The sequence below is a fragment of the Astatotilapia calliptera genome, chromosome 4 (genome assembly GCF_964374335.1).
Source record: "Astatotilapia calliptera chromosome 4, fAstCal68.1, whole genome shotgun sequence".
NCBI classification, from domain to species: Eukaryota; Metazoa; Chordata; class Actinopteri; order Cichliformes; family Cichlidae; genus Astatotilapia; species Astatotilapia calliptera.
Window position 1 is genome coordinate 17,185,533 of NC_137425.1, and position 22,731 is coordinate 17,208,263.

The 22,731-nt window shown below is 43.1% G+C and overlaps 2 protein-coding genes across 2 annotated transcripts in view; one reads left to right on the forward strand and one right to left on the reverse strand.

The window, feature by feature from the left end:
- Positions 1 to 115: 115 nt before the first annotated feature.
- srebf1 (sterol regulatory element binding transcription factor 1) lies at positions 116 to 16,829 on the forward strand. Its single transcript, XM_026165076.2, has 19 exons — positions 116 to 488; positions 3,342 to 3,893; positions 5,199 to 5,374; positions 5,491 to 5,628; positions 5,739 to 5,957; positions 6,089 to 6,203; positions 6,465 to 6,622; positions 9,015 to 9,231; positions 9,348 to 9,532; positions 9,710 to 9,971; positions 10,210 to 10,376; positions 10,632 to 10,800; positions 10,928 to 11,036; positions 11,283 to 11,392; positions 12,226 to 12,358; positions 12,505 to 12,670; positions 13,465 to 13,680; positions 14,292 to 14,403; positions 15,142 to 16,829. Exons 1-19 carry the CDS (start codon positions 383 to 385, stop codon positions 15,360 to 15,362), a joined length of 3,531 nt encoding a protein of 1,176 aa, XP_026020861.1. The 5' UTR covers positions 116 to 382; the 3' UTR covers positions 15,363 to 16,829.
- A 1,345-nt stretch (positions 16,830 to 18,174) lies between these two features.
- Positions 18,175 to 22,731, reverse strand: part of rai1 (retinoic acid induced 1) — a 54,254-nt gene continuing 49,697 nt past the window's right edge. Inside the window, exons 4-5 of the mRNA XM_026165075.2 lie at positions 22,442 to 22,491; positions 18,175 to 19,936 (exon numbers count right to left, since the gene is read on the reverse strand). Of these exons, the coding sequence (XP_026020860.2) occupies positions 19,928 to 19,936; positions 22,442 to 22,491 (59 nt within the window). The 3' untranslated portion in view covers positions 18,175 to 19,927. The remainder of the gene's footprint in view (positions 19,937 to 22,441; positions 22,492 to 22,731) is intronic.

Here is a 22,731-nt window from a genome sequence, read left to right on the forward strand (position 1 = left end):
CACTCATTTACTCAAACAATCAAAACAAGCCTGAGAAACAGGGACGTGGGAATCTAGTTCAAAGGAGGGTGATTGGCTGGGGCAACTGTCAATCATCATCGGTTGGATGGGTTTCTCTGGCTACCGCTATAAGCACGTTAGTAGTGAATGAGCGTCGGTGTTTGGCTTGGTTTGACAAGTTTCCCAGGATGATGATGGGGCTAGTTGTGAGCAGTTAGTTGACACAAAAGTTACAAAAATAAGAAAAGTTGCAGCTCGCGTTGCGCATGTGACGAAAGGACAGGGATCTTGGTCCTTTTGTCAAATGTAAGGACTCAGAAGTTTCCGATTTCGCCGACAGTCAGTCAAGTCTACACTGGAAAGCCCAGACACGACAGTAAAGATGAACAGCCTGTCTTTTGACGATCATTCGTTGGATAATCTGGATCCAACACTGTCGCTTAACGACCCCAGTGATATTGACACGGCCCTCCTAAGCGACATTGATGGTAAGAAAATATAATGGTTGCTGCTGGCTTAAAACAGTTGCTAAAACCGGTAACACCGTACGTGTTATCATTCCTTTTCGTATCTTTAAGTGTTCTGCATGTAATAATCACACTAACAACATCACTTACAACGACATTCGATACAAAGACATCTTTTAAATAAAAGCTTTTAAAAGCTGAGAGCTAGCTTTCATCATCCACTGTTAGCTACATGCTAACTATCAGTGAGCAAGTATATGGAGGCTAGCCGGAAGTGATATTTGGGATGTTTTGTTAGTAATTTATAACGATGATTCTTGCAATATCAGAAGTCGTCTGTGTGTCTTACTGTTCAATAGAAAAATAGAAGCGCATTTCATGAGGCGAATATGTGACACTAACGTACAGCTAGCTTCGTGTGCGCCCCGCCCCCAGCGTGCTCCATAGACCGGGGTTACTGTCGTTCATTCCTCTCTTTTTGGGTTCACAGAGCCTCACTTGACCGATTTGACAAATATTTATGTATTTATGTATGCCAAATTAATCGGTTGAAAACTAATCTAGCCATATGCTCTGTGGACGACTTTATTTGTTTTCTTGCGAATATAGTGCTATCCACGTGCCCGTTTTTGCAAAAAACAAACAGCATATATAGTATGATTCATATATAAAATTCGTGCAACAATTTAAGCCTTCAATCGAAATCACAAGAGTATTTCGAGCATTGTTAAGATTTGGAGTTTTCTGTCAGTCTTCTTAAATTGGCCAGTATGTGTTTTGTGATTGGGGCGACGTGTAAATAAGATAACACGCACTGCGTAAACAGTGTTCATATCCTGCGGCCGTGCTCTCCATCTCTCTGACTTTGACCGACAGTAACCCTCTGTGACACTGCTCGATGGTAACCTCACACTCATTGCCACAGGCAGCTCTCCCTCTCTTTTCCTGTCTTGGGCTGATCGGCATAGCAAGTCTCCGAGATGCGCTCTGATTGGCCAAGAGCGATCACCTCATACACAACACTGCTTCACAAATCCAGGCTGCTCGTTTTTTTTCTTTTTTTATACTGCAGTCACAACATGAACTCAGAATCACTTAACAGAGAAATTAAACGCGGTCAACTGTCCTTGTAAAAAATGCTGTGAAAATTATTTCAGTGTCTTATGTCTTTCAAGAGCACACTGCTTCCTAGAATAAAAAATGATTAGTGAACACGTGCCATCTCACTTTTTTCCATGTAAAGTTTCTTTTTTGTCAGTTTTAAATCTTTGTAATTAGCTAATCTTCTGGAAAAGATACATATTAAAATGTTTTATATCTTTTAGATCATGCTAATGAAAACCTACAAGTCCATATGTGCACGAGCACAAATTAAGATTAATAACTCATTAATAATATACCACTTGGATTCTTGGACCTACAGCTGCACGCACATGATGAATGGCTTGATAAACTTAAAGTGTGAAATGTACTGTATACCTGTACCTGGTATTTCTTGCTGTGTTTTCTAACGCAACAAGAGGCAGTCTTTCTTGTAAAGTGTGTTTTTTAAACTGCGTAAGACACCCCATCTCCTGCTTGGATATTTTAAAGTAGTTTTCTAGTAATTCTTTGAGTGTTAATGGAAAATGTGATGAAACAAAACAAAATTTAGTTTTTAGCAATTTTAAACTGCTGTAGTCATAAGTACATGTGATGTACTACATTTACAGTCATGTGAAAAGAATGGACTCTATAAAAGCAGAAGTTTTTCTGGTTCGCAGTACATGGGTTTGTGGAAGTCCCAAATTCACCTCACGGTCAGAGAAACCTCAAAAAAACACATGAGCTACATAATCTACAGCATATTAAATTTTAACATTAATGACAGTAAAGTTGGAAAGAGACTGAACACAAATATGGGTTGAAGTTTAAAAAGCACATGCAGGAGCAAAGTTGCAGCTAAACAAACCAGAACAGTTTTAGAGCAATAATTCATAATGCACAACATCACACAGCATATCTGTATAAACACCTAATATCAACTGTTAAGCATAGCGATGGAATGGTGATGACTTGGGGGTTGTGTTTGGAACAACCTGCATTGATTGAGTTGACATAAACTCCTCTGTATTTCAAAGTATTCTAGAGTTAAGTGTGAGGCCATCTGTCCGATGCTTGGCCGAAATTGTGTCATGCAACAGGACAATGCTCCCAAGCACAGCAGCAAATGTACAAGATAGTGGCTGAAAAAGGAAACAGTCAAGATCTTGCAGTGACCCAGTTGAGGTCCAGACATCAACGCGGTAAGAAAATGCCGCGGGGAGACTTTAAAAGAGCTGTGCATGAACGAATGCCTGCAAAGGTCTGAACGAAACTTTTTTTACAGGACTGCATAAAGCCCCTTTAAAACCTTCTTTTTAATGCAACTTTGTTTGTTGCCATTTAGCTTTTTTTTTTTTTTTTTTTTTTTTTTTTAAACCCAATACCAAAACACGCTTCAAGGTGATGCTCCTTTCTATTTGAGCATCACATTGGCCTTATCCATTTTTATGCATTCCCACTCTACACTGCAATTATATATTAATAATAATACTTAGATATATGATAACTTGCGTTTTTATTTTCTTTAGCATGACTGAAATTGTTGCCAGTGATGTTTGATCATAAACAGTCACAGCACATGTGGGTTGATTAATTGGTAATTAAAGTGCAGTTTGCTACTGAAATGGATAGTACGGTAATTCAATCTCTAAACAAGTTTTCTCGAGAAATTTACAGTTCCTATAGATTTGATCTTGGTCCATATTTAATTGTTTAAAGCTGGCAAATTGCTATAAATTTTCTACTTGAACAATAACATTCACAGTGGCTGTGATTTGTCTTCCTGTTTAGACATGCTCCAGCTCATCAGCAACCAGGACATGGAGTTTGGAGGACTCTTTGATGCCCCTCCATACACCACGGCTCCTCCCATACAAGAGATTCATGGTTTGACTCAGACCATCACCTCAGCTTCCCCCCCAGCCACCACTACCACACCTCCATCTTCATCTTCCATCCTAAGCAGTAACCCCCATCTGGATGCACTGCTGGGCCCTCCTATTACTCGTAGCTCGTCCAGCCCAGACAAAGCCTTTCAGCCTCCCACCTTCCAGCAGTCTCCCCTGGCCCAGGTACCCAGCTCCACCCAGAGGCAGCAGCCGTCCTCCCCACAACAAGCTCAAAGCATCAGACAGACCCAAGTGGAGCAACCCCAACCAGTTCTCAGCCCGTCTGCTCCTTCCCAGGCAGCTTCACCTAATGGCTCCCCAGGACCAAACCCAGCATTCAGCTTAACGCCTCAGGCACTCTTCACCTCTCCTGCACCCCAGACTCCACCACAGACACAGACACAGCCACAGCCTCAGGCCCGGACCAACTACAGCAGCCCAAACAGCTACACAGGTAAGCCCTCTCTGATGGTGATGATTGAGTCATAGATTATGTGCGAGTTAGATGGTAGGGGGTATCAAACTGTGCTTTAAAAATAAAACCTTTAAGGGAAAGGATGAAAATAAAACTGTGATGTTATTGTAGTGTGTTTCTTCACATAGAGACAAGTTCCTTGACTTTGCATGTCTGATGTTGGATCTTTCTAATCCAGTTCTGTCTGCATCGTTGACCAGCAAGCTTCCTGCTGTCTTTAGCTTTTTACAACTTTCATTAACCTGGCTTAACCAGTTTATTTTGTTCTGTAATTTACAGTTAAAGTTCAAGGTTTTTGAACCTTTTTTTGCGCAGTGAAAATGACAAACCTCTTGTGTCAGGTATTCAGTGAGGGGGAAAAATGGGTTATTAAGGAAAATGTTAATATCTCATTTTTGTCAATTGTGATTTGATTAAAATATGTGATGCTAACCTTTCAGTCGTTAGACTTCTTTTCAACAATACATGCACTGCTGTTTTACCGACTTTTCAAATACAAACAAATGGAATCTCATAGAGATACATAACCTCATTTACCAGCGTTATTTTTCTCTAAAGGAAAAAAAGGGGAGAATGACAAATTGTCATCTGTGAAGGAAAAAAACTCCAAGTGTTTATTTATATTTCTGTTAAATGCTGAGGATGTTTTTAGTGGCTCACATAAAGCACATTTGTGTTAACCATGGAATCTAGCAGCTGATGCCCAGTGCCCTGCAAGTTTGCTGTTCACGTGCATCGCATTTATCAGGACACTAGGTCATTTAACCTCGCATGATTTCTAATTAATGTCGTAATCTCATAGACTTTGGTCAGCTGCGTAAGAGTTTGCAAGTGAAATGAAATTTATGTGTGTGGACAAGACGTGGAACATTGGTGGGTACACAGTAGACAGTCCACTGCATGTGCATATCTTTATCCATATCTCTTAAAGCTTGGTGGAGATAAGCGAAAGTAGCGGCCATATCATTTGGAGAGTATCGCATTTATAATGAGTCCATAGTTCACCTTTTGCCTACAAAGTCTTAAAACTAATGCAGTTTTGATGAAATTAAGAGTTCAGGTGTTTTTTACTTTTAAAGCTGGCGGTTCTTTTGGAAGCTTAAATGTTGAAATGGGTAGTGTGCTACTACACCGTTAAATGATCACGGAAATTTTAACACAAACCATCAAATACTTAACATATAAAAATGTTACTTTCAAGTTGGAATTGCTCGGATTTTACTTCAAATTTTACCTGTGTGATTTAAGTCTTTTTGGCATCAATGTGTTGTTGTTTTTTTCTAGCTGGCAGTCCCAGCAGTGTGAGCACTCCTGCCACCAGTTTGTCATCCTCACCGCCGAGCATTCAGCCAGTGGCCATTCAGGCTCAGCTCCAAGGGCTGACAACTGCATCTCCTCTCCTGACCACGTCAACAAGCCCTCCGGTTCAAACTGTCGCAGCCCACGTACAGCAAGTACCTGTAAGTGTGTGAAGGTGTTCTCTGAGCGAGCCTGGATGGACTTAAAAACGAATGCACTGCAGTCCTCGTTTACGTAAATGAATTTTCGGTGCATCTATCTGCCCTGGTGTCCTCAGGTGTTGCTTCAGCCCCAGTTCATCAAGGCCGAGAGTCTACTGCTGACCACTTTGAAGCCTGACCCCTGCATGGTCACTACTGTAGCTTCTCCCACGTCCCTGGCCACCACCACCCCAGCACAGAGCACTTCGCTGCAGGTAGATGCACAATATGAACTCAAACCTAATACTGAAGTCACACAGTGCACCGCTGTCGAGTTTACACCCACGCTGTTAACCCTGGCACTTACATCATCCTGTTTTCTCAGGCATTCATGGGTGGGGGTACTTTCCTGACTACAGTGCCTGTCATGGTGGATGCTGAAAAGCTTCCCATCAACCGCATCGCTATCAGTGGTAAGCCGGCTGGCCAGCCACACAAAGGGGAGAAGCGCACCGCCCACAACGCTATTGAGAAGCGGTACCGCTCCTCCATCAATGACAAAATCATGGAGCTGAAAGACTTGGTGGCTGGCACTGATGCTAAAGTAAGAAGCACGTATTTACAAGCATCCCACGCTTTTTATGCCATATTCTTTTTTTCTTTTTTTGTCCAGTTGTCTTTTTCATGAACAGCAGAGGTCTAATAATTCGGTTGGTCTTTTTCTTTCATTTCTAGCTCAATAAATCTGCAGTACTGAGGAAAGCCATCGACTACATCCGTTACCTGCAGCAGACTAACCAGAAGCTCAAACAAGAGAACATGACTCTTAAAATGGCAGCCCAGAAAAACAGTATGTGCTTAAAATGCTCTTTTCTTTATTCGTCAACAGCCTCTTGGGATTTTATTTCAATTTCTTGAAAGTCAATCATTCCGGTAACCTTTAACAACAATGACTGCTGATTTTTTTTTTTTTTTTTTTTTAATCCTGAAAAGACAAATATAAAATGAAATGAAGTGTATTGTAGGGTTTTCTTTTCTTTTGTACCCTTGATTGACCCTCTAACTACTCCCTTCATCATCTTTTTTTTTTTTTTAAACCCCTTTTCTACAGAGTCTCTTAAGGACCTGGTTGCCATGGAGGTGGATGGACAGGCTGATGTGAAGAGCGAGCTGCCCACCCCGCCAGCCTCTGACGTGGGTTCCCCAACTTCCTTCTCTCACTGTGGCAGTGACTCAGAACCTGACAGTCCAATGGGAGAGGACACAAAGGTATGCAGAGCTCATTTAAACTAAACATTTGAGATGAGGGTTCGGGATAGAGATGCAAGGACAGATGGTTTGTTCCCATTAGGTTTGCGTTTGAATGAAAGTTAGGACTCTGTAAAATATATATTTGAAAAAATCTGAATTTGCAAATCATTCAAATCCTGCATTGACATGAAAATGATGCGAAGAAAACATTTCAAATTTTGAAAGTTTTCTTTCTTATTTTGAATTCGAGGCCAGCAAAAGCAAAGCGTTTAAAGACAAATGTAGATACACCGGCATGTTTCCCGCTGGTTTGCGTCACCTTTAAGCAGGCGCGAGGGAACCGTGGAGAACAGTTGCTGTAGTTCTGAAAGCACAATCTTTTTCTGTGCTTGCTTGATATAGGATTTCAGCTGCTCAGCAGTCTGAACATTTGGCACATTGTGAAAGGAAAAACACAACAACGGACGCTCTGTGGGTGACAGCCCTGTCAGAATGCAGGCAGGTCAGTTTAGCTGCCAGACTCTCTGCAGATGGATGCATGCAATTTGGTAGTGTGCTGGCAAAGTGGCCAAGCCCTTCATTAAAAAAAAAAAAAGACATTGTCTTGATAGTAGCATATGTTAGTGTTAATGGTGCCTTTTATAAGATGGGCAGCAGCTGTGAATAAATGTTTAGAATAGGTTTTTTTATGGATGCAGGGACACCAGCACAGCACTGGTTAGTGGACTCATTTGAGCCCATGCGGTGAATTGATGGGTTGGGAATGAAAATTAAGATACATTAAATTGTTGGAAGTATTTGTCCACACAGTTCTTCACACTGTGATGAATCCCCAACAGTTTTTTTTTTCCATAGACTGCTTTAATGATTTGCATATTCTCAAAATAGAAAATGAGATATGGCTAACTGAAACTAGATAAAACCTGTTTTTGCTGTGCTTTGTTTATTCCTTTATGCATATGGTGCCATCTGTATGGGATTTCTTTTGTTTATTGTAACAACAAGCCTTGGTTACCTTTCACATTTGAATAGATACAGATACCTGTACCTGGGCTTTGGTACTGTTTTTTTGGTATTTTACTCATTGTGACATAATAAATCCAAGATTTCTCTTACAAAAATAAGTCCAAACTTCTCACTTGAAACATTTTGTTATTTAATGCTTTGGTCGCTGTCTGGCAGTGAACACCGGGTTCGGACAGTCTCGGTCGTTGTGTCCTTGGGCAAGACACTTCACCTACCGCCTACTGGTGTTGGCCAGAGGGGCCGATGGCGCGACATGGCAGCCTCGCTTCTGTCAGTCTGCCCCAGGGCAGCTGTGGCTACAACTGTAGCTGCCTCCACCAGTGTGTGAATGTGAGAGTGAATGAATAGTGGTATTGTAAAGCACTTTAAGGGCCCCGAAAAGCGCTATATAAATGCAATCCATTATTATCATTATTATTATTATAACACATTTAATATTAATTCTAAGCTATAATTAGTTGCGATTATCTACCAATGCTTTGGATATACAATCTCACATGACGTGTATGTTTGCCGTAAACAGCACGCGAGTTAAAATTTCAAACAACACAGTGAAAAAAGTCCTGTTTTTTTTGCGTGCAGCGTGTCCGACTTACTAATTAATTACCTGACGAAGATTTTTCATCATCGTCATCATCCATTGGTTCACACTCTTGTACACTGGTGACAGATGTGCTAAATTAAGCTGCAGTGATTGTGAATTTGGCTTTCGGGCTATCAGATCTGGTGCATTCTTCGAGCTGTGTTTTGTGTTTGACCAGGTGTTTCCTCAGATTAGATGCATTGCCGTTTCCAGCTTTGCATTTTGCACTACAAACGTGGGAGAGAACATTGTCTGTGCCGAGCTCTGAAAGTGTGAGCTCGCCTGAGTCTGTTTTTGGCTCGTCACACCGCCATTGCCTTGCGTGTGTGCTTGCCGGAGTGACGTCACGGCAGGAGTGACGTCACACGAACTCGGCCTATTTCTTCCTTTAACCCAAATGTGCTCTGGTGATAAAATTTGGCATCAGCTGATTTTTGTGAATTGGAGTTTGGTCGGTGCCATGGTGACGGCTTAAAGCACCTCACCTTGCTAAACTTCCTTCACAGGCGCTCCCATGAACAATCTAGGAAACTGTTGCCAACAGAAACCTTGACCACACTGCAACTGTCAGTCTTAATAGACACAAAAAAAAAATACAAACGTGATTCTTTTGGCTGCGAAAAAATTCTCCATGAACACCCATGATGCTTGACAGCTTGTGTACAGCGCTCAACTATTAATCAACCACTATAACACCTCAAAAATGTAATTACTCATACTTTTTGTCAGATTGATGTTGCTGCCTGAATTAATAAACTGAATAATCACAAATGTGTCCTTCTGGATTCTCTCGTGTGTCAGCCAAATATAGGCACGCCGGACCAGTCGACAGCAGGTGGCAGTGCCGTTGGCATGTTGGACCGTTCCCGTATGGCGTTGTGCGCCTTTACCTTTCTCTTCCTCTCCCTCAACCCTTTGGCTGCTCTGTTCTGTTCATCGGGTAGCAGCTCATCTGGAAATACTGAAGCTGTAAGCACCCATCACGCGGGCAGGACCGTCCTGGGTGTGGATGTCGCAGGTACAGAGTGGGGAAAATGCTGGGAGGGAGACAGATGGCAGTGATTCAAATTTCACATAATTAGCTCTCAATAAATAGATTTTCTTTGCAGTTAAATGACTCTGTGTTGTTTATAGCTGACTCATGGGGCTGGATGGATTGGATGCTCCCGACTATACTGGTGTGGTTACTGAACGGTATTCTGGTATCAGGAGTTCTAATACGGCTGTTGGTGTATGGAGAACCTGTAACCAGACCACATTCTGGATCATCCGTCTTGTTCTGGAGGCATCGCAAACAGGCTGACCTGGACCTGGCAAGAGTATGCTTCTTTTTTTCTTTTTCTTTTTTTTAAACGTGTGCCCAATTGACAAAGTGTACTGATCCACAAGGAGGAATTTGACCATATTTAAATCAGAAATCCTTCTGAACTCTCACAGAATCTATAAAGTGGCTCTTCGTCTGTTTTCTCTCACTATTTATCTTTTACACTTCACAGGGAGATTTTGCTCAAGCCAGTCACAACCTGTGGACTTGTCTGAAGGCTCTCGGTCGCCCCTTACCCACCTCCCAGTTGGACTTGGCCTGCGCAGCGCTCTGGTCTTTGCTAAGATTCTGCCTCCAGCGTCTATGGGTTGGCCGCTGGCTAGCTGCCAGGGCAGGAGGGCTGCGATCTGATCGCCCCCTGCAGGAGGATGCCTGCAAAAGCAGCCGTGATGCCGCCCTGGTTTACCACCGCTTGCACCAGCTTCACATGACAGGTTGGTCACCATAAGAGTCCTGCTTTTAGATCAGATCAGTGTGACACGCTGGACATTAGGAGGTGAATTGTCATTCATTTCAAAGCGACTCAGCAACATTTGAAGTAAGGTTTAAAAAGCATTGCAGTCTTTGCTGTGCAAAAAGATTCTGTCTAAAGATAAATTCCAGTTTAAATAATTTTTGTGAATATTTAAAAAAAAAAAAAATTGTTTTCTTGTCTTCGATCTGTGCCTGCAGGTAAACTGAATGGCAGCCACCTCTCAGCAGTGCACATGTCTTTAAGTGCAGTGAACCTTGCAGAGTGTTCTGGCTCATGCCTGCCTGTGGCCTCGCTGGCTGAGATCTATGTTTCTGCGGCTCTACGAGTCAAAGCCAGTTTGCCGAGGGTTCTGCATTTCACCTCTGTGAGTCCCTGTTGTTTGCACAAGCATGCGCGTCTTGCTCAGTCATTTATAAGCAGTGTTTTTACCCCGACTCTGTTTCTTTTGTGCTCACGTGATGTAACAACAACCAGTTTTGAGTTGACATTCTGTTTAATTTATCTTTCATGGTTAATAAACATTCACTGAGGTGATTAAAGATCCTGCGATCTGTCCTAACGTGTAATATTTTAAACTACACCAAACCAAAACCTTTTTTTTTTTTCCTTCTTTTGACAGCGTGTGTTCCTGAGCAGTGCTCGTCAAGCTTGCCTATCTTCCAGCGGCAGTGTCCCCCCAGCCATGCAGTGGCTTTGTCACCCACTAGGTCACCGCTTCTTCGTGGATGGGGACTGGGCTATTCGCAGCACCCCTAAAGAAAGCATCTACAGCCAAGCTGGCAACACTGGTCAGTGAAAGCAAAAGTTTGCACTCAGTCTATAACTGTGTTTTTACAATACCTAATTTGGAATCCTCTTGCCTACAATATGCAGGCACATTCTGATGTTTATATTTGTTATTGGTTTCCCTTGCAGTGGATCCTCTGGCTCAGGTGACTCAGGCATTTAGAGAACACCTCCTGGAAAAGGCTCTGTACTGTGTGGCCCAGCCTCGCGGAGAGAAAAATACAAGTCCGGGAGACGGGTGAGAAATCAAGACGGGCTTTCATATAATCGATTCTTGTAACTTTTGGTTCGTTTGCTTTTCTTGGCAACAAGTTACGGTTTACTTCTCATAGAGTCGCCAACATACAAAGAAAGAAATGAGGATAATAAACGCAGAATTAAATTTGGCATTTAAAAAGAAAACCCTTTTGTAGGTATGTTTTATTTTAACGATTTGTGGGGCAAAATAACCATTCAGTGTGTGTGCGTGTGTGTGTGTCCTCAGCGAGTATGCCGATGCCCTGGAATATCTCCAGCTGTTGATTAATGCTTCAGATGCGGCTGGTGCCACCTCACAGTCCTTTGCTATTGGGTCCAACATGGCAACTGTCACAGGTATGGCTATGGAAACTGTCGTTTCTGTTTGCGGTCTCATTTGTATTGAAAAGTAATCTTTGACAGTGTATCTTCAGCGCTAAAAACATTAGCGATCACTAATGGTACCGACTTTTTAATCTGGTTAAAATTTGCTTTTAGAAAAATCAGAACTTGCCTCTAAATGTTTCTGTTGCTTAAGTACATCAAGCAGTTACACTGTCTAGATGCGTACTCCTTACTTCACTGCTACTTATCTTTTTTGCAATAATTGCATTAGCCTTCTCTGCACACTGCTCTTTTTTTTACTGCGCGTGCAGAATAAGAAGCTGTGTGACAAAGTTCATTTTTACACTACAGAGATCAAGTAGCTTGATTTCCCTTTGACTTCCATCCTCCCACCGCTTTCCTTTGTCCTTACTGATCACTGATCTGAGCGATAGAGGGCTAGGTGAAAGGGAGGCATTCGCTAGATTGCTTCATCTATCTTCAGCACTGTCAAATTGGTGATCACCTTGAGAGGAAGGAGGGAGCGGGAGGGATGAGAGACTGTGCAGGGATTTTAATAGGAGACTTTTCTTGGCAGAGCCTCAGGTTACTCGCTACATGTTTTAGAAGTCTGTGTGTGTTGCCCTGTGTTAAATGGAGTACTTTTTCCTTGTGAGGGAGTCGTCAAAATCCTCCAGGGTAGAAACAGATTGATTCAGAGGTCAAAATGCAGACAGCAGCTGTCTGCACGGGTGCACCGCCATGCATGCTAAATGTGAAAGTGGACACTCTGGGATTTAAATATCTGCATGTTTGTTTCTGTCTGAGGGTGTCTCAGCTTTGACTGTTTTTCCTCTAATATCCAGGCTGTGACCCTCATTCTAAGTGGTGGTCCTCAATCACTGTGGTGATCATCAACTGGCTCCAAGGAGATGATGCCGCAGCAGAGAGACTGTATCCGACGGTTGAGCACCTGCCCCGCAGTCTGCAGAACGCAGAGTAAGTTAGACGTATAAAGATGTGAATTTGGAACTTTGCCCTGCAAATGCCAGGCTAAGGACACACACCCACCCACCCTCTAACACTTACACCACTTTAACCTGTGTCCTTTGTCTGTTGCCCGCCCACCACTCTCTTTCTATCAGGAGTCTTCTGCCCAAAGCCTGTCTGAACACATTCAGGGCAGTGCGAGCTCTGCTGTCCAAGCCAGAAAACTGCCAATTGAGTCTGAGCTACAGTGACAAGGCCAGCGCCCTGCTCCGAGACAGCCTCAACCTGGGACCACACTGTCATAGCTCCAGTTTAGACAAGGTACGCACAAAGAAAGGCACAATCTCTTCCAGATTTGTGCACGTAAGTGATGTTTATTACACCTAGGAGGGACATTTCATTAAGGTGGCAACATCTGCACGAGGGGAAAAAAATGCACAAGAATACTTAAAGTGTCGGGAATAGTTACATAGTTATAAAGTGATTAAACGATGCACGCACACAGACACGTGCACCTTTGTCACAGTACAAAGCGACACACTTCACCAGACAGCGAATCCCTCGCAGCATCTCCACTCTGCGATGCTGCAGTGTCCTACCCTCTGGCACTCAGCAGATGGTGATGCTGGTGGATAGGTAGCTCACAGCGGTGTATGTGCATGGCCAGAGCTGCAGTGCATTGTAGTTGCATTGCATGTGTGTCTCAGCTGAGTGCAATGTACCTGCAGTGCAACACAGAGCTGGGCCACTCACAGCAGAACACACACTCGCGTAGGAGAGGTGGAAAATGTCCTTTAGCGTCGATTAGAGATGCATAACATAACGAAAAGTGACTGTTTTAATAATAGCAGCTGAAACTATTTGTAGATTAACATCCTGAGCAAAATGTGATGGATATTACTTATTTTTATAAACTGGAAGCGGTGTTGTATGACAAACATGCAAACATTTTTTTAGTCTAATTCTTGGTGTTTTTCAAAACATGACATATTCATCATACTTCAGTATCCAGTTCTGAGGTCAGTGGAGACTGGGGCTTTTTTTCTCCCTTTTCTTTTCATTTTTGTTTTTAAGTTGAGAATATTTGAGCACTAAAGCTAATTATTTCTCGCTAGGTTGTCCAGTTGCTGTTGTGCGATCTGCTGCTGGTTATGAGGACAAATGTCTGGCGTCTGCAGCAACAAGGGGCCACTCCCACGGGACAAGGCTCAGCGGGGACCAGCGGCCCTGCGGGCATTCAGCAGGCCTCTCCACCAGAGCTCGTGGGCTTTCAGCAAGACCTCAGCTCGCTACGCAAATTGGCACAGAGTTTCAGACCTGCGATGCGAAGAGTATGTAAAACCTTGTCACCACATTCTGTCTTTTAAGTTTTCTCTTTTGGTTTATCAAAGCTCTGTGCTGGGCCTAATATGAGGGAAGAGTTTGTGCTAAATCTGAAGTTTGTCTCAACTGAAAACTATTTCAGTAGTTGCATACAAAGACACTGGATCTGAGTGCAGCATGCTATCCAAACCAAAACATGCTAAGATGAATCTTAAGATGCTCTTTAATGAAAGTGTAAAACACAAATCTGCTGCATATGTATCGTGAATGAGTGAATTAAAAAGAATAGAATTTCTTCACTTAATAAAGGCACAGAGCAGCACATTGGAAATGGATACAAATATAATCCAGTGCACGTATTTGCAGGCAGTGCAGGGTATATATAGTTCTCTGTGAGGTTGGGAGGTGTTACAGCACACACATGCACGCACACACACACACACACACACACACGCACACACACACCCTGAGGCAAGCGTTTAGCAGCATTGTTCACAAGACTTCAAAGTCTCTCAGAGGTAGAGCCGAGCATTATGTGTGAGTCATCATCACTCGCTGTCGTCCCTCCTCCTCCTCCTCTTCTCTCACCTCTCTCTCTTTGCACTCCATCCCTTTCCAGTTGTTTCTCCATGAAGCTACGGCCAGGCTGATGGCGGGGGCCAGTCCCACCCGCACACATCAGCTTCTGGATCGCTCACTGCGGCGCAGAGCAACACCCGGAGCCAAGACAGGTGTGTGTGTGTGTGTGTGTGTGTGTGTACAATATTACTGTGGATTTGATATTTCATTCAGTCTGCACTGGTGATTCTGTTTTAATAACTCCTGTTGATATTTTTAATTTGGTGAAGTAACAGAGAAAGCTCTGAATATTTATGTCACTCAGTCCTTATCTAATCCGTCTGCTTTGAAAATGTATTTCTTTATTAAGTCTAGTCAAAAAAGGCCCAGCATTTAATAAGTGCAGCTTCTACATTCTGTGGATGTGATGCTTTTTCTTGACTTATATACTTAGTTTAATAAAAAATATCTGTTTGAGACATTCGGAGATCCTCCTGAATTGCTAGAAAACAATTTCTTTACATTATTTTCTAAGGTTCTTTAGAATACTTGATAAATGGATAAACAGGTGAAATCCAATATATTTTAATATATTTTACACTAAAAGCAATCTATGGATTGTTAGACTCAATTACTTTAGTTTTTTTTTTTTTTAGTATTTGCTTTATTTACCATTCATTTAGCTTGTTTTGTGGCAGACAGAGAAGCTGGGACATGCTGTTGATTTGTCATTGTGTTTATAAGTGATGGTGGGAGGCTTTTTGGAGAAGGGCAGGCCATTTCAGTTTTCGTTATAAATCAGATCAGTGATTAAACTCTGTTTGGCTGTTGCTGGTTAACGACATCAAAAAGATCACCCGAAATTCCACAGTAACTAACTGTTTTTGTTTTTGTGTGTTGTGTGTGTGCAGAGGAGTGTGAGATGCGGCCTGGCCAGCGGGAGCAGGCGGAGGCTGTGATGCTGGCGTGCCGCTACCTTCCTCCGTCCTTTCTTTCGGCTCCGGGCCAAAGGGTGGGCATGCTGGCCGACGCTGCCCGCACCCTGGAGAAGCTGGGAGACAAGAGGACCCTCCACGACTGCCAGCAAATGATCATAAAACTGGGCAGCGGCACCACTGTCACCAACAGCTAGAGGGGGGTGGGTGCTGAGAGACACGCATGGACGTTGTGTACATATATATATATATATATAAACATCTGTAACATATAAAGTCACACAGACAGAAGACAAAACCATACAGTCTCTCTTTGGTGAGCAGCTATCGAACAGATTTGTACAGATTCATATCAAACTGGATTTTCTTCATGCGTTGTCCCTCCCATCACCCCAGTCAAACAACAAAACACTTGTCGAGTTCGCACTCTTGTTGCTGCGGATTATTTAAAAAAACGATTTTCCTCTTGTCAAAATAAAAAAATAAAAAGGATCCCTTGGTGAGAATGTGTTGCAGTGCCACAGTTTGCCCACAAAGAGGAGCTGTCGTGTCCTAATGGAAACTGGAGAGGGTGAGAAGTATGAAAGAGGTTTTTGCCCTGCGTTTACTGGCGTATCCCCACTCGCCCCACTTTTCTTTCGTTCTTTTTTTCCCGATTAGCGGAGAGCTTAGTGGGCTGGAGTGGCGGGCTGCTCTGATTGGTTGCAGAATGAGGCATCTGTGTTTTTGTGGGAGAAAAACGAGAACTTGTATTGGTCTGAGCGCGTGGGCTTGTGTGGTGGGAAAGCACTAAACCGTAACTGTCGAGGTAAATAAAAAAAAAAAAAAAAACCACAACAACAACAAAAAAAATCATGCCTCACAAGCTGAGCCCCGTTTCTCTATCTGCACTAAGCCTGTGAGGCTGATTTCAGTGAGATAAGTAATATTATGGCTTTATGAGGTTATTTTCATAGAGGTCGCGTTTTGTTTGTTTTTTCCTTCTTGTTTTGCTGTGTACATATTTTAATATGTATTTATAATCTTATGATCTTTGATCAAGCAGTATTTTGCATAAGAAGAGTGATTTAATGCCTGTTTTTCCTTTTTTAATCTTGCTTTATTTTGCAGTTTTAAACTAGGCGCCGCATATCTTGTGCGGTATCAGGTTAGCGTTGCATACCCATGCGACTGTCGTAGGCACTGGCTAGTTGTAAATCAACAGCTCAAGCTAAACATGAGCTGTTGGTACAACTTTTTGTAGTTTGTACAACTACAAAAAGTTGCGTATGTCATGCAGAAGGTTTTGAAATAATTAACTTTTTTTCCTTTTGTTCCAAAGAAAACCTGTGACAAATCTTTTCTTTATTTGTAGCTGTAATGTTACTTTTTCTTTCAATTATTGGTTTCTTTCCTAGAGAAAGCACCATGTTTTAATTTTTAAGAGGATTGTTTTGGGGGGGTTTTTAACAAATTTTTTGACATGTCCCAGGACCAGTATATTTTTTTTATAGCATGTGACTAATGTGAAAGACTGAAAAACATGGGATTAAGATGACAGTGATGCAACCATGTCTGAAGGTAATGTTGATGTAGACCTTTCAATGACATGCTTTCATCTCTTCTATGTTCTTCATCTATTCCTTTTCGTCATGTAAATATTAAAATATTTTGTAAAGAAGAAATGAGCGTTTCCTGTGGTATTTGAAACAACTGGGTAATACGGGTTGAAAAATGATCAATAATTAAAAGTCTTACACTAACCTGAGATGATGTCTGCATTGTGTCTGGCTGAAATTCTAACTCAGATATGGACTAATGTCAGCAAAGGCTCCATTTTTCGGGTTGAGTTTCACGCAGGATTCCCTTCCTGACATAACCCCAAAGGGGACTTGTGTCTCCAGCTGGAATCGAACCAGTGACCTTAAGCTTGCCAATAAATGTGTTGGAACACGTCATTAGGTGCACCTTCCTAATACTGGGTTAGAACCCCGTTTATTACTTTGTGGCGAATTCAACAAAGTTCCTCTGAGATTTTGGTACATATTGGTGCGATAGCATCACGCAGCTGCTGTAGATTTGTCGAAACATTCGGATACAGTGAATTCGTCATGTTCAAGCAGCCAGGTTCATATGATTTGAGCTTTGTGACACAGTATGTTATCTTGCTGGAAGGACCCATCAGAGTTGGTACACTGTGGTCATAAAGGGCTGGATATGGTCAGCGACAACACTCAGGTAGGCTTTGGTGTTTAAACAATGCTTGGTTGCTGGTAAGGAGCCCAAAGTGTGCCACAAAAATCTCCCCCACACAATTACACCATCACCTAATCATAATTATAAGGTAGAGTGAATTCATGCTGTTTTTGCCTACCAACCAAATGTCATGACAGAAATTGAGATCCATCAGACCAGGCATCTGTCGTCCAATTTAGGTGACCCGTGAGAACTGTAGCCTCAGTTTCCTGTTCTTAGCTGACAGGAGTGGCAGCCAGTGTGGTCTTCTGCTGCTGTAGCCCATCTCCTTCAAGTTTTGACGTGTTGTGCAGTCAGAGACGCTCTTCTGCATAACTTAGTTGTAAGAAGGAGTGATTTGAGTTAGTGTTGCCATCCTATAACTCCTCTGACCCGCAGCGTCAAGAAGACCTTTTCTGGTGTTTAAACCTTCTGTTTGTGAGAGGCAGCCAATCAGAACAAAGTTGACTTAATTATTGTTTCAGTGAGAGGTTGAGATGATGTTTTGAAATGTGACTGATGCAAAGCTACTCTAGCAGAGTCCAAGAACAAACGTATGGAGCTGAAGATGAGCATTATGGGTCCTGTTAATTATAATAAATAGCAGAATGTTTCTGTATGATTTCTTATCATGTTAAGGATTAACTGTATTAAAATATGGCTTTTTAAGCATTGTCATTATTCCTCTTTCTAATTTGTGCCCTTGAGTGGCCACTCTGCACAGAACCACAATTTACATGTCTTACTGTCAGTGCGTGTTGAGTGAAGACAAAAAGAGCAGGCATTGGTCATAGCAGCATTGAAAGGTGCTGGTATATTTAACATTGGCGTTACAAAAAACATTTCAAACAGAGTGATGCTGTGTCATCAAGTCCAAACAAATAGACATGAAAATCAATAAACGGCATGCTCCCACTTAAGACAAGTGACATTCCCAAAAAAGGTTTTGTTTTTTTTTCATCAATGGATTCTTTTAATAACATTTTATAAGCAATAACATATTCCATTTTATAGAAAATAAACATCTCTAGGAAATACTATACACAATTATATTAGTACATCACATTTTACATTTAAACAGCATCAAATACCTATATACACCATTAAATAATGAGCTTCATAAAAGAGAAAGTTTGGTGTGGCATTTTTGCACTTTCTTTTATGCCCTAATACTTAAATATGTCTCCTTTTGAAAATGACCGGTACTTTAACTGACGCCCCGCACGGGGCATTGTTATATAGCATGGCGGAGTGAAAAGAGGCTACATTTTTCGATACACAAACAGATGGGTGTGTGTGTGTTTCATGACATCAGGATTGAATGCACGTCTTTCCTCGCGGCTGTGGTGTGCGAAATAATCTCGAAATGTTGTTAACAGGTAATACTTCTTGAACTGTACATAGATATGAAGTGGATGGACTGACTCCCGGTGGGTCCTCTGAGCCCTCGTCTGCAGCTTGTCGAGTGATGATGGTGGTGTCTGCTGTACATACTGACTGTGCGCACAGTTGAAGTAAACTCTTAAACAGAGTTCATATTTTTTTTCTCATTTTCATATATTTATATATATATATTTTAATTTCTGAATAGCACAAAGCCGGACATATACCAAGGGTGACGCAATGATGTTTAGCCATAATGCACATCAAAATACAGCTCCCGAGATAAGAGCCGTATATTAAAATACTGCGTCCATTTTTTTTCCTCAACTCTTCAGTATCAGAATATTTCGAGCCTGTGAAGCACATCATCATCATCATCATCATCACCATCATCTTGTACGGTTTCCTCATCCTCACCTGTTTTATTTTGTCTCTTGTTTTAAACACAAACGCGCACATTGAGATACATCCAGTGGTTGGCTGCTGTTTTTTTCTTTTCTTTTTTTTTTTTTTTGACGCGTGACATCTTGAGTTAGAGAAGCAATTCTTCATACTCCCACAGACACATATGCACAAACACACTGATGGTGTGCTTGGAGAATGACAATTCTATGGTTATCACATACAAACACATGCGCGCACTCTCACACACACACATACACACGCACATATGCACCTCTTGGCCCACAGACAAGGTGGCCAGAGGGATGTCCCTGTCCAATCAGTGTCCGTCGAGTGTCTGAATATGATAGCAACCCATCCGAAGGCAGAACACACACATGCGTTCCTCGCTCTGCATTTCAAACGGGTCCCCATGTGCACTGGCCTTAGGCGCGCAGTCTCTAAAGCGCAGCCTACCCTCCTGTTAAACAGTGTCACTGCCTTCTGCCTTGCAGTCAGGGGCTCAGTTGAGAAAGCACATTTCTAGGGCGGCTTCAAGGAGCAGCTGTTCTCTGCAGAGGTCTTTTTCCACTGTTTGTATTGCTCCTAGCTCCACTTCAGCGCTGCCTTTTAACCCTCGCCCAGCCGCGCTGGCTGTCGTGCCTGTTCGTCATCAGTCGTCACCGTGTCTTTAGGAATAGGGAGTGGATTTTGCCTCGCTGGATCGGTGTTGTCTGGCGGAGAGGTGATGGTGTTGGCGATGAAAGTGATACACAGGAATATCTTACAGGTCCTGTGAAGGAAGTGCACAGATGTAAACACAAAGTCAAAAACACAATTGGGATACAAATGTGTGAGGTGTGCCAGAAGTTTTCCTTCCTCGCCCAGAACTCTTGAGCTCTTTTCTCATCATTTCCTGTGACTTGTGAGGCTTTTTTGTGCTCGAATTTAAGCACCTAAATTCTTAAAAGCTGCAGTAAATGTGCAGACAGGTAAACTGCAAGCGTAGGCGTCTTCTGTGCAGATGTTGGTATAATACAATGCTGAAAGGGATTCTGTGCAGATTTGCAGAGTGAAGGCATTAAAGCAAGCTGGCTCTGGTGTGCTGGAGTGGGGAGATGGATGCAGCTGACCAGTGAACCAGCTCGCCTATGAAAGACGCAGCAGGAACACCTCTAAATTGTGCTGGTGTGGTGGTTGAGCACTTTCTTTCCCCCTTCTACTCTTCTGCATCCCCTGATATCTCTTCCACTGTCTCTCTCTCTCTTTCTCTCTCTCTGAACTGCCAGCTGCCCATCCTTATGCCCTGGATTCAGACCAGCAGCATTGCTCTCTCTGTTTTATCTTTCTACTTTCAATCCTTCTACTTCCCCCCTTCTCCTCCCTCCTTAAAGCCTACCTCTCACTCCTTTTTTTGCTTTTTCCTCTCTGGTACAACTCATTTTCCTTCACACCTTCAGTCCCGCTTGTTTTCTCCCCACCTCTCTATCACAGAGTGTCGCTCCCTTTGCTGCTCGTCTCTCTTGTTGCCCTCTTTTTCTCCTTCTATCTCCGTCTCTTTCAGCCTGCCACTCTCTGATGTAACTGCCCCCATTCGTCTTTTGTTCCCACTCAGTTGCAGCACAAAACGCTCTGTTTTTCTCTCTGCCTGTCTGTCTGTCTTGCGTTCGCTATGTGTATATGTGTGCGAGCTTCCAGGCAACCTGTTAATGAACCTGCGTGGACTCTCACAGTGTGTGTCCATTAGCACTGGACAATCCACAGCTGCAGGCAGTGCGTTTGTGTGCATTTTTCCCCCTCAGCCCTGAAAGCAAGTGAACGCAGGCGAAAGGGAGAATTTCTTAGGGGGACCCATGGGTGGGGTGGTTGTGTGCTTGTGTCTGTATGTGTGCGTACGTGTGTCTCTGCTCTTCCCTTTGATTAAGCCGCTCGGCGTAAATTGGCACGGCACAGACCCCCCCCACACACACATGCAGACCTTCAGATCCCTCAGCTGATGACAGCTCTGCCTCAGCCTGCTAACAACAATCTATCCCTCTCTGACTCGCTCTCCTTTTCTCTCCGTTTCTCACACGCTATTTCTGCTGCTTAGACGTGGGAGTTGAGGTGAAGAGAGGAGTGGAGAAGATGACAAAGAACGAGGGAGAATGGGATGAGGAAAGATGAAGGGAGGACGGCTGAAAACGGAAAAGGGAGCTCGCAGGAGATGAGAGGTGAACAGAGTGAGAGACTGGAGGGGGGAGAGAGCTGGAACAGCAGGGTAGCAGCGAAGCAAAATAAGGGGAGCGGAGGGGGGGAAAAAGGAGGAAGGGAGAGAAATAATGAGAGAAAGGAGAGCAAGAGAGAGGGAAACGGTGGAGAGAGCATGTGGGGAAGATAGCAGGCAGTGATGGTGGGTGGGGTGTTTTGATCAGCAGCCAGCTTTTCATCCCTGTCAGTCTGCACAGAGGAGAACAGGAAAGGAAGAGGAAAAGAGGAAAGGAGGGAGGGAGGGAGAGATGCAGAGCGGAGAGGGAGGATGGGAGGCTACTGCCACTGCTGCCTCAATGCACCGCTGCTCCCTGCTGAATGTCAGCATCTCTAGCACCCCCTCCCCCTCCACACTCCCTCCCTCATTTGACCTTCCTCCTTTTGCCATGCAAACGCATCGCCACCAGATGGCGTCTGCCCTACAAGGAAGAACTGGACGTGGAGGAGACCATTCGAATGAACTCGGAGAACAGTGACCCTGCAAATGCAGCAGTTTGAAGTCACAGTAGCAGGCGATGGTAATAAAATGAAGGGCGCTCGTTGATATGGTGATTTTAACTCGCCGAGGTACACTGGGTACACGTTGAATCGGTAGGAAGAGTCTTCATGTGGCAAAGAGAAAAAGGTACTTTATGCCAGTCTACAATGAACATCAGCTGTGTTTTTTCTTTGTTTTTCTCTGCTTTACAGGAACTGACGGTTGTGTTTCCTGTTCAGCACCATATCATCTGTTCAGCCAAGGTGCTGCTGTTTGTTATAGAAATGTGTGAATTCAATTTTTTTTATCCCTGTGCTGAGGAGGTGGATAAAGAGAGGGGCAGGGGATGGTGGGGGGGGGGTGTTGCTGGCGGCGTTGGTGTTAGGATCGGAATGGAAAGGGAGGCCAGGTGAGGAGAAAGAAAAACTGAACTTGTGTGCTTAGGCATATGTGTAAACACTGATATCTGATGTTGCCTGTGAAATGCTGGGGAACTGTTAAACTAACTGTTAAAGCAGGACGAAGTAATAAAGCATGCTTTCACTAGTTTAGTGGGTTTTTTTTCCTTACCTCGTGTTTAGGACATTTGATGGAGAAGTCATCCTCGTGGAATGTGCAGCCTGTGCAGAAAGAGAAAAAGCAAAGAACAACAGAATGAGGTGTGAAATCTCAGATTCACATTTTACTTTGAATAAAAAACATACCAGGAGGCTAATCCTGACAACAACAACAACAACAACAACAAAACAAACCCTCCTCAAAAAGCACAAATGAATGGAAAAAAAACTGAGCTAAATAAAAGAGCGATGCAAGCGAGGGAGAGCATCAGAGGAAAGAGGAAGACTGAGTGGATACGTTGC

Bases quoted from the DNA above. Each gene is read 5' to 3' on its own strand.
- srebf1 (XM_026165076.2), top strand. From the start codon at position 383: ATGAACAGCCTGTCTTTTGACGATCATTCGTTGGATAATCTGGATCCA. The intron at 489-3,341 runs GTAAGAAAATAT...CTTCCTGTTTAG, and splicing joins CCTCCTAAGCGACATTGATG to ACATGCTCCAGCTCATCAGC. The intron at 12,671-13,464 runs GTACGCACAAAG...ATTTCTCGCTAG, and splicing joins ATAGCTCCAGTTTAGACAAG to GTTGTCCAGTTGCTGTTGTG.